At 30.5% G+C, this 12,108-nt stretch overlaps 3 protein-coding genes across 7 annotated transcripts in view; all 3 read right to left on the bottom strand.

Moving 5' to 3' along the window:
* LOC126747854 (proteasomal ubiquitin receptor ADRM1 homolog) overlaps nucleotides 1–12,108 on the bottom strand; it is a 421,821-nt gene that overhangs the window by 179,117 nt on the left and 230,596 nt on the right. The window lies entirely within an intron of this gene.
* The window catches only part of LOC126747911 (ER membrane protein complex subunit 7 homolog), a 325,016-nt gene that overhangs the window by 193,368 nt on the left and 119,540 nt on the right, over nucleotides 1–12,108 (bottom strand). The window lies entirely within an intron of this gene.
* LOC126747800 (structural maintenance of chromosomes protein 6) overlaps nucleotides 1–12,108 on the bottom strand; it is an 83,812-nt gene that overhangs the window by 3,882 nt on the left and 67,822 nt on the right. For both annotated transcript variants that reach the window (XM_050456624.1, XM_050456635.1), the window contains exons 11-14: nucleotides 8,084–8,210; nucleotides 7,876–8,028; nucleotides 7,622–7,816; nucleotides 7,435–7,562 (exon numbers count right to left, since the gene is read on the bottom strand). In XM_050456624.1, the coding sequence (XP_050312581.1) occupies nucleotides 7,435–7,562; nucleotides 7,622–7,816; nucleotides 7,876–8,028; nucleotides 8,084–8,210 (603 nt within the window). The remainder of the gene's footprint in view (nucleotides 1–7,434; nucleotides 7,563–7,621; nucleotides 7,817–7,875; nucleotides 8,029–8,083; nucleotides 8,211–12,108) is intronic.

The raw sequence follows: 12,108 nt of genomic DNA, 5'->3' as shown, positions 1-12,108 counted from the left end.
TTGCTTAATACAACATTTTCGGAAAGGCCCATTACAAGAAGTACAGTAAGTAAAATTGAAAGAAAATTTAGACAAACAGGGACAGTGACAAATTGTATACGGCCAGGTCGTCCCAAAATTAATGAAAATACAAGATTGAATATTTTATTACAAGTGGAAGATAATCCCCATATTTAGTCTTCTGAAGTACCCTCAAATAATGTTGTTAGCCAACGAACAACTTTGCGTGTATTGAAAAAAGAAAAGTATCATCTATAATCTATACCAACTTAGATTACTGCTTGAGCTAAATGATGTTGATCCTGATCGCAGACTAGAATTATCTGAAAATTTCATGAAAATGTGTGACTTAAATCCATTGTTCCATCGGCATATACTATTAAGTGATGAAGCCACGTTTTGTTTTAAATGGAGCGGTAAATAAGCAAAATTTTAGATATTGGAGCACGAATAATCCCCATTGGATGGAATTAAATGATTGGGCAGGGATTTAAAATAATAAATGTATTGGACCTTTTTTTCCGATCAAATTCTTACCGGAGACCGATATTTAGAATTTCTTCAAAATGACTTAATTCCAACTCTCACAATTTTGGACAATAGGATGGTGCCCCAGGGCCCCATTTTGCTCGTCAGGTACGCGAATATTTCAATGCGATATTCTGGATAGTGGATTGGTAGGACGGGTCCTACGAAATGGCCCGCAAGATCCTCAGATCTCACACCCCTGGATTTTTTTCTTTAGGGGTATTTAACACCAAAAGTTTATAAAGAGAAACTGCGCAATTTGGATCATTTGATTTTAGATTTTATATTTTGAGAAAAAGGGAATTAAAAAGTAAGAATAGAAAAACGAAATTCGTTTTTTTTTCTATTTTTATTAGGATAAGTTTTTAGAGTTTTATCTTAGAAGCCGTCGAATAAAAGTATGGCATGGGATATATCAAAATGTTTATAATTTTGTGTAGAATCCAAAAATGTGCAGGGTGTTCCATTCAAAATAAGAAAAATGCTATTGACCACGGCTACAAGAGATACCCTGTATACAACATTTTTGTTCAAAAAAATGCACAACCAAAAATATTAATTGAATTTCTGTTGAATTTGTTCCGTATTTTTGCCGGTCACTGTATATAAAGGGTGTTTTGGGAGGAAAGGGAAATATTTTGGGAACATATTCAGAAGGTCAAAATAAGATAAATTAACCCATATGTTTTAATCCGATTCTTAACCGTTTCTAAAATAATCGGCTCTAAAGTTTTTTTTTTGTAAATGTTTGGAATAAGTACGTTCTCTGTATTTCTAACTCAGGTTGCGGGTATTTCATCATTGTTTGTTAGTACTTATTTTAATTGACTGGTAGTTTTGACAAGCATGGTTGTCAGTTTGATTGATTCTGAGCGTTTCAATTTGAAAAGCGCCAAGTTTCCATTACGTAATGCCTCACACATTCACCCATAGGGAGTATGCTGACATGATATTCTTGTATGGTTTCTGTAATGGTAGAGCATTACGTGCTGTTGATGAATACTGACGTCGTTTTCCAAATCGAAGAATTCCTAATCGAACAGTTTTTCAGACAGTTTTTGTAAATGCTCAGGAAACAGGAATATTTCCAAGCGTAAGAATTAATTTTGAACGAGAGGCGGTATTAAATGTGGAAACTGAAGAAAATGTTCTGGATATGGCTGAAGAGAACCCGGGTGTTAGTACAAGGCGGATTACAAAAGAACTTCGATTAGCACCACATGTGGACGTTTGGAATACACTTAGAAAAAACGGTTTTAAGCCTTTCCATATTCAACCGGTTCAACATCTTTAAGAGGGTGATTATGGCTTAAGGGTTCAATTTTGCGAATGGATCCAACAAAATCGAGGCCTAGATAAATACTTTAAAAATGTAATGGAATTAATAACCGACACAATGAACATCGGTGGTCAGATGAAAATCCTCATGCCACGTTTGAACGAAACTTTCAACATCGATTCAGTGTTAACGTGGGGTGTGGAATGCTGAACGACCAGTTGTTTGGTCCTTTTGTATTAGATGAGCGTCTTACTGGAGAAGGATATTCATACTTTTTGGAAGACCATTTAATACAGATGTTGGACGATGTTCCGCTAATTGTTCCAAACACCGAATGTATTTTCAACACGATGGAGCGACGCCTCATTTTAGTCGCCGAGTGCGTAATTTCATAGACAATCGTTTTCCTGATCGTTGGATTGGCAGAGGAGGACCTCAAGTTTGGCCACCGAGGTCACCAGACTTTAATCCACTGGATTATTGGATGGGTGGATAAAATCTCTAGTGTACGAAACACCAGTAGAAACCGTAGATAAACTCCACAATCAAATTTTGAATGCTTCAAATATTATTAAACATAATCCCCAAGCAATTAAACGTGCAACACGAGCGCTTAACAAACGTGCTGCAGCTTGTCTTGAAGTTGGTGGAGGTATTTTCGAAAATATTTTAAATTAGTGGAATTTTGTTTTTTTTACTAGTATTTGTTTGTGTTGCTTTTAAAATAGAAAATCTCACAAAAAATTTCAGAACCGATTATTTCAGAAACGGTTGAGAATAGGATTAAAACATATGGGTTAATTTATATTATTTTGACCTTCTGAACATGTTCCCAAAATATTTCCCTTTCCTCCCGAAAAACCCTGTATACAGAAATTATAAAACAAAATAACAGATTGCTTACTTGTCAAAACGACTAAACCGAAAACAAAGAAAAATCGTAGACCATGCTCACATAAATGGCTTTTGTGAAAATATATGCACCAAGAGGTACTTCACCCTCTAAGTACTAAGATGCGAATGTAGTTTTTAACAGTGTTTACATGTATTAATAAAAAAATGGTAGTAAAGATTGGGCTGGTTAGAAGTATGTCCTGATTAGTGCGCTCAATTTAATTCATTATTATGATGACACTTTAAAACTATAGAATCTTGACACACTATTCTTTCTTCTTAAATAAATATTTTTTGTGAATAAAATTAGAAAAACAAACTAAAATGTAAAAGGAGATTAATATATGTAAAATGTTATGTTCCGTCTCAGTCGCAGGATCAATAAAAATGTTAAGAGATGCAATCATCTATTGCTGATGTAAATGATTAAATTTAAGAATTCACAATTTTGTGTTAGTTCCCTTCCGATTTCTAACTATTCAGATAAGTAAATTCCCTATAGTTACTGTTTTTAAATTTATGAATAATTTGGCTGTTTTCTAAAATAGAAAGATAAAAAAAATCATAATTTACTTAAGTAGAAGCAAATATAAAAAGACTTAAATCGTCTTAACTTTTTTTTTTCATCAGGGTATTTCATTTATCTAATTGTAATTTTCTTCTAGAAGAAATAGAGTTATTGGTTTATGGATGTTTCGTGTTGCTAAGAATATTGCAAAGAAATCGTGCGTAATTTTTCCGCTGAAGTAGACTCGATTATTGATCGAATTACGAATGATTTTAATACCTAGTCAACTCTAATAGGAATAGGGTCTTATCTAATTTAAAAAATAAAAAATAGTAATTTAGTAGTTTCCAACCCAGATTACAGTAATATTATATATACAGTAATATTAAAATAACTTACACACAGTAACTTAAAACACTTTTCACAAAATGGTATTTATTTATATCGAAGCCTAAACAATACCCAAATAGCAGAATTCTTTCCAACCCTTCTCTACCCAATATGCATGCAGCCAATTGCCCTATTCGACCATTCGTTGGTTTCATCAATAAGGAGGAAAAAGGATTTTTGCCAAATCTACCATATAAAAATTAAAAATTCGAAAGAGTTGATTGACAGGCTAAAACTTACGATCATTTCCAAATACGACCTTTTAGTTTTATTCAATGGTTCAAACTTATTTACAGCAGTTCTTCGGCAAGAAACAATGCTCATAGTATCTCAGTTACTTTCACATATAAACAAGAGAAAACTTATATTTCATCAATTTTTTCTTTCCCAAGATTCATTTTCCCATTCTTCATTTTTAATAATACTTTTTATCCGCAAACAATGGACTTAACAATTGATAACACTATTTCTTCTTTACGAGCTGATTTTTTTAAATCACCTTGAATGCTCTATTATTAGAAGGTATACCAAACATCAACATTTCTTTTAAATCTCATAATACACTTGACATGCATTTAGTTAATATCCAACAAAAAAAAAACCATATCGATCTTAGTGGAGTATAACACCCTATCTGCCCTGACTGTGCATCCACCTATATTGGAAAACAGTAAATAAACTCGAACCGGAATAAGAGAACATCAACCTAACAAATCTCCTTTTGGTTTACATATACAGCTTAATGGACACAGTTTTTCTATTCCAGATAAAAACAGTTCATAATTATTCATAAATTTAAAAACGGTAACCATAGAGAAGAGGAGCTTATCTTGGAGAAGTTAGAAATGAAGGGATACCAAATCTGAATGCTTAAATTTATCATTTACTGTAATCACTTATAGTAGTAATAGCAATAACCCAATATATAAAAATGTTTTATCTTATTATCTTTATTGATCCTGTAGCTAATACGATGATTTATGCTAATAACATTTCGTATTAATGCTCTTTTATATTTCAGTTTATTTTACTAAACTGATATTTTTAGAAAAAAGAAATATCCATATGAATCAGGACTTTCTTCCAACCTACTCAATAGTTACCACTATTTTTTGTTAATAAATATAAACACTGTTAGCTAAACATTCGCATTTTAATGTTTAGTACTTGAAGTACATACCTCTTGGTTGGTACATAAATTTTCAGCAAAAGCCATATAACGATGGTCTACGATTTTTTCTTTGTTTTCGTTTTTTAGAATTTATTTTTTCATTTGATATTCTGTTATTTTGTTTTATAATTTCTTATTTATAAAACTCTATGTATTATTGAAAATAATGCCGTTTCTGGAATACATCTTCATTCTGGAATTTTAACTTCAATGATTGTACCTTGTACACATTTCTTGTAGAGTCATAACTAAAACGCGGATTTATAAGCATAAAAATATTAAAAATAAGCATTTAAACAGGCATGAAAAATTCCTAAAATAAGCATAAAAAATGGCATAAAAACTAAAAAATGGACTATAGGAATACAATATGAAATACTTCTAAAACTGAAATATGTACTAGGCAAAAAATAAGAGAATAAAAATTTTCGGTAGTTTTTATTTAACTTTGATAATATAAACTAACGCATCATTAATAATGATCTTTTTTTACAAAAAAAAATAAGCTCATATTATTCATGCTTGAATGATGCAATAATTAAATGTTTTTCTAAATTATCCACTGAAAATCCCATTCTTCTATCACTCAAAACATGTTTTAAATGGGAGAAACTTCATTCAACATCTACGCTGGTAATTGGAGCATACTTTAAATTTCGGAATTAAAGCAGCATCAGATATAGCAAGGTCTTCAACAAAATCTCCTTTAATCACATTTGAAATTTTTTGAAATTTCATACCCTGTAACTTTATTTTTAACTTCATTAAGCTTATTATAAATTATTTTTCCAGGTCCACCATGTACTTTTAGGCAATCATTTTTAAAATTTTCAATTATTTCCATAGATTCGACTAGAGCAAGGCCCTTTTCTTCAAGTTGCGTGATGGCCTTGTTTACAAAGTTATAGTTTGTGTTAATAAACGACAAATTCTGCTTAAGTTCTTCAATTTTGACTATCTTTTGGCACTTTAAAATTGATTCGGAGGAGGATTCAGAAAGATCTAATACGATTTCCTTGGAAATTGAAATGGTTAACATAATAGTAAGCAGCGTCCAGCCAAGTACCCCTTCTTGTAATAATGGGTTCAGGGGGTAGTGGTATACATGGCATCCTTTCTCGAAATAATTGAGCTCTTAATGGTGCTTTTACAAAAATCTTTTTTCCTGTATTTACCAAAGGGAACTGGGTACGAATAGTTTCAGCTACCAGATTCAATCCAATAAACTAAATGTTGATACAAAACTTTTAAAGTAGAATATGCCTTTACCATGTATGCAGCTGCATTAGTAATATTTTTTCACTAGGAACAGTAATTACAGAACTAGTAATTGTATTATTATTTGTTTTGTCCAGCTGCTTTGAGCTAATTAAAAAAGCATTACTTGAGCTATCTTCGCTCAATATTCCAATCATTAAATGAGCCATGTATCGACCACATGAATCCGTCGTTTCATCTACGCAAAACCATATGTCGTTGCATCCTATTTTTGTTTTAATTTCTTGTATTATATTATTGTAAACTAGATCAATATAGTTTTTGCACAAAGTTGATTCGGCTGGAATATGTCTACCAGTGTATTTCTGCAGAAAGGAACTGAATATTTGACTATTTAATTTATAAAGTGGAATATTGCAGGAAACCAGAACTTTACAGAAACCAAAATAAAATTGTTTTTGCTCATCCTGTGTAGATGAGCTGGCCATTAATTCCAATAAAGTTTGTTGTTGAGTTGATTTATCTTTAATTTTTATCAAATTTTCTCTGTAGTTTTTAAATGCTGCTGTATATTATATTTTTTTTCGCATTTTATCTGCAAAAATCATCTTTTATGAGCTGTTTTTTAAAAACACAAAATAAATAAAAAACTTTTTTATAGAAGCTTTGCAAAACAATTTATTGTTTTCCTTCACAGTTTGTTTTACTTTTGGCATTATTTTTGTTAAATATTAATAAATAATTCACTTTAAAAGCTAATTCCGCGATTTAATATCTTACGTCGGCAAGTAAATTCGCAATACGAATGAAACTCCTACACGATAAATAATATTTACACGCACTGACCTGACTAACAAAATATAAACTATGAAATTCTTGATTGGCCTCTCCTTCAGGGATTCTCGAACTGATCGAAAACAGAACGCGCGATACGATGCGACGTAATGGCCGCAGAAGGATAGCAGGCTCTACTAAATATTTGCGTGCGTTGGGCAATTATTAAGGAAGGAAAATAAGCTTTGTGATGGGGATTTGTTGCTTAATATTTCCCTGTTATTAAAATAAGATATCAGATTATTTATCAGGAAAAAAATGTTGGCACATGAAGTACAAAATATGCATCATATAATAAATATATCACTTCTGCTCCAAATATGCATGAAAATAAGCACAAATAAAAAATATGCATAAAAACTAAAAAAAGGCAAAATGGCACGAAAAAAAAGTTACCAAAGGGCTTAATTTCTTGTAATTCATATGTATGTATGTTCAAATTAGCTTAGCCATCAGAAATTACGTATGACATTATTTCTATAAATCCGCGCTTTAGTTATAACTCTGCTAATGGCCTACGGCCGAAAGCGCTAAATATTCTTGTTATAGTTGTAAGATTTCAATTATTAAAATTACGTTTAAATTATAATTTTTTAAATAAATGAAACTTACCTAAGAATCGAAACATTTTGTTTCACAAACGAAACATCTTGCGGCGTCAAAAACACAAATTGCAAGTCTGGCTTGGAATTGGCGTGGTGCAGTAAGATGTCTATCACTTTGGTACGGTTTAATTTATCCTAAAAATGTGTAAATTTATAATAAAAATTAAAATAAAACAATGTTAAATAGTTTTTACCATATATACATCAAATTCGTCCAGAAAATAAAACGGAAAGTCCATACATTGCCACAAGGCATATAAAAAGGCCACCGTAGAAAACGACCTTTCGCCCCCTGACAAATTCGATGTAGTGGTCAATCCCTGAGAGCCTTGTTGCGGAATAACTACTAAATCTAGCTTTTTAAGGTCCATATTTATTTCTATTGAGCCCTAAAATGGTTTAACAATCTTGTTAATATATAAAGCTAAAAGTTTTACTAACATAACACCTTAAAACCCCTAAATTCTAATATTTTCTTAAAGGAATGTTTCATGAAAGTAACAAAATAGTTTTCTGTAAGTTTATAATGTTTTTTTCTTCGGTCCACGGCTTTATCTAGCTCTTCTCTGTCTTTGTACAACATTTTCATTATATCCGCTACCTATAAATTGATAAATTTGTTTATAAGAATATTTTCTTGAAAATTAAGATCTTACCGATTTATATTTTTCAATTAGCTGCCTGTGTCGGGCGCTGACTACTTCGATATCCTCGTTTTCATTTTCCATACGGGCTATCGCCCTCGTGATTTCCTGTACTTCAGTATTTATTTCGGGAATGTTTCTGGAATTACGTTCCTATGTAAGTTTTTTATTTTAAGAGGTACAGTAAAAACAAAACTTATTTTGTTTGAAAAAACCATTGTTTTTGATCTTTTCCAGGTTTAAATAATTCATGATTTTAATTTTTTTTTCATTCCTTAGATCCGCGAAATGGGTATACAAAGCTTAACCGCAAATTCCTTAATCAGAAATATAATGAGTTAGGCCAACTTGCCCATACCAAAGGTGCTTCGTTTGTTCGCTAAAGGGTGTCAAAGTTTAAAAATTATAATTGTTTTTTTTTCATTATCGTAAATTTGGAGTGTAGAACAACTACATAAATTGACGTTTTTTGACATAGATAATTTTTATAATAAAAAAATTGTTGTAATTACACCCTGTATAAATGACTTAAATTGCTTCTCAGCTAATAGCTGATTTAATTTGCAAACTTTTTCGTCTGTTTTAAAATTTTCGTTCGACGCAAAATTAATGCGCTTAGACATTAGTGCTTATTTCGGACGAGCCTTTTCCAAGAGGCAAAAAAGCTTAGAAATTAAGATAACTAATATCTAAGAAGCAACTTAAGTAAACAACAAAAAATAGTGAATACAAGAGAATAAATCCAAGAAGCGTCTATGTAAAACTATGTCAATTTATGTAGTTATACTACACTTCAAATTTACCCTACTTAAAAACATTTTAATTTTAAAACGTTGGCACTCTCTAACGCCCAAGTGAAGCAACTTTGATATAGGTACGTTATTCCAAGAAATAGTCCATCTTTTCTCAAAGAGACCGGCTTACATTAAATAGTAATGAAATAAACTGTAAGTCACAGGTCTCAAATTTATTAAATTAAAGTCAGGGGATTACACGTGTTTCACCCATACTAGGCATCATCAGATCCACTTGTCTATTCACTAATAAAAAGAACGAAAAAAGAACAAGATACAAGTCAAGGGTAGAAATTAAGTTCAAATTGGTAAAAACGGACGGAGACTAGTTACTACATTCTAAAATTATATAAACATAAATGTTTATTAGAGGCTGTTTTGAAGAACTATATATATATATATATATATATATATATATAAAGCAAAAATTTGTTAGTATATTTAAGAAAGTGGTTCAATAATTGGGATCATTAGAGGGGTAGATTTTTTCAACCCTTTTATATATACCAGGTATCTATATCAACCCGAGATCCACTAAATATATGGTGAAACTCGAGATCCGACCTTGTATATCATTAAAGTCACTGCATAACGCGAGATCCAACGATGTTGCCAGATCAAATATTGCCATTTTGTAAAACAAAATTAGGTTTTGTTAAATCTTTTATGTTTACCTATAAACTATTTCTGTATTAATACAAATGGAAACTATAGAAGAACGTAGAGTAACAACGAAAAACTAAGAAGTAATCAAAGAGGTCTATACTGTGACAATAATGTAGCTTTGAACAAGTAATTTAAACAGAAAATAGGACTATATTTTTAAAATCTTCCGCTAATATTTGATATTTCATTACGGCTATAGGTAATGTGTATTAGATAGGTGTGCCGCAATATTAAAGGAAGAGGTCGGATCCCATAAAAGTCTATGTGTTCGGTTTGATGATTTTTTTTTCTTAATGAAGGCAAACTAAACAAACTACTAATTTCTTTTTTTTTTAATTAGTTAAATATGTAAATCTCATATATCTGTGATATTTTATTGGTTCAGTTAGAGTTAGGTACAGTTAGGTTTAGTTATTGGTTCATTTCTTTCATAGAATATTAGGTATAATTCTTTATGGTAATTAAGGATTACCGTCAAAATAAGGAATATTATTGGCTTAAATATGAAGAAATTTATACGGCGACTCATTTATTAACGTAGCTTGATTTTTCATTGTATTTATTACTCGTAAATTGACTTATTTAGAATTTTCTTCTGGCAATAAGTTATTTGCAAGATTTTAGATTAATTTTTTTTTTAATTATGCTCTAAAAATAATATTTTTCTCACAAAAAAATTGGTCAATCAGAATAAAAGATATCGAATATCGACTACTGCTCGTTTTAAATTCTTTCATAGACTAAATACTAATGATTATTTAGAAATACTGTTTTGTTTGTTATGTATAGGATAGTTTACATATGCATTCCTTAATATAAGGAGCATGTGAGGCGGTTTTTTTTATAATCGATGAACCGTCCTTTTTGTTATGCTGCCTTTTTTCATAAAGTGTATTCTTTTTTTTTCTTTTGGCAAATAAACGATTTTGTATTTAATTTGTTGTCCATTTGATTCAATACGTCCTTTGCAATGAAAATTTTGGTTACAGGGGTCTCAAGTTAACATGTTAACAGGAAAAATTGCAGATATTAGGCAACCGAAAGTCCTCATTTGACCCAACAATATCATACACAGTGCCCTCATAAATTTAATATGTGGGCAACTTTCTCTATCAAATGGTGGCCACCCGATGTAACTCCATTAGATTTTTTTATAGGGATATTTGAAATCAAAATTTTTGAAAAAATGAGGGATATTTTAAATTTAACAAGAAATTAGACTAATGGATCAAAAATGCATTGAAATGACAAAAAATTGAACATCAGTTGAAATAAATATTGTATAAAGTTTTATTTTTTAATGTAGTAGTATGTTTCACTAGTCTATTACGTCAAATTTCCAAAACCGCTGACTTTTATGGTGTGCTATGCAAAAAGTATTCAGGGTATATCGTAGAATTGTAATATGTCATACAGGGTATTCCATTTAAAAATATTAATGTTGACGCCATAGTTTCTACTTGAGGTACCCTGTATAGAAAATTTTTATTGTAAAAAACGCGCAAGCGAAAATGCAAATCGACGTATCCGAAAAATAAAAGAAAGAAAAAATACCTGAATTTTAAATGAATTTGGTCTTTTCATCGTGAATGTACTATATACATAAATTATTATAATTGGTTTAAAATTATCTTAATGGCAGTCACTTCCAGCATTTGATAAAATACATTTTAAGAATATGCAATATAATTTATTAATTTCTGTTGCAATAAGGTATTATAATTAATATTTAAACATAATTATTTCATTAACAGTTGAAGATAGGTAAAGGATATTATTTATAAAACACGTACAAAATTATTCGGTGAATTTGAAAATGCAAAAATATACAAGAGGTTCCATTTAAGAAAAAAAAAAGATCTCAAACTTGTTCAAAATATGTTCGATTCCAAAATATAATTCACGTTACCTAAAAGAATTATAGGAATTATTACCTAAAAGAATTATAGGATTTTTATATTTTTGTTTATCAACTTACAAACTTAATAATAAGTTGAATCAGAGAAGGATATTCATGTTTATGTTTTGTATTTTTTCAAAAGACTTAATATCTTTTTAAAAGGACTTATCTCTTTCTTGCTACGTATACAAATATCGTGAGAATCGAATATCGTCAGAAATGCAACTGGACAAACAAACAGACTCGAGATCTCAGCTTGTGGAGAAAATATACTCATTTTAAATTTCCACTGTGATGAGTCAGCGTATTTATATTTCAACGTAATATTTCAAACTTCAAAAATTGCTAAACTCTGTCAAACACCTCACCTCCAGTTAACCTCACTTTGATATGTCATATGGGAACCTCCATCGTGTGACACATCGTTGTAAGCAGCATGTAAAATGGTTATTCAACAGTGCCCAAAAAAAATGTGTAGTAATAAAAGACATTTTATCAACTTAAACTTTAGTAGGCCGAATGGTTACTCTCATACTGTCACACATTATTTTAAATGGCAAACACTTTTCCATTTTACTTCGCCAAAAAAAATGGATACGAGTTGAAACGATTTACTAGTAAAAATGTATAGTAATAAACTGTTCATTAAGTCCAAATAGTCCAATTTTTTGAAAATA

The sequence above is a fragment of the Anthonomus grandis genome, chromosome 2 (assembly GCF_022605725.1).
Source record: "Anthonomus grandis grandis chromosome 2, icAntGran1.3, whole genome shotgun sequence".
Taxonomy (NCBI): domain Eukaryota; kingdom Metazoa; phylum Arthropoda; class Insecta; order Coleoptera; family Curculionidae; genus Anthonomus; species Anthonomus grandis.
Note: the sequence above shows the minus strand (reverse complement) of the source record. Positions and strands in the feature narration are given on the sequence as shown.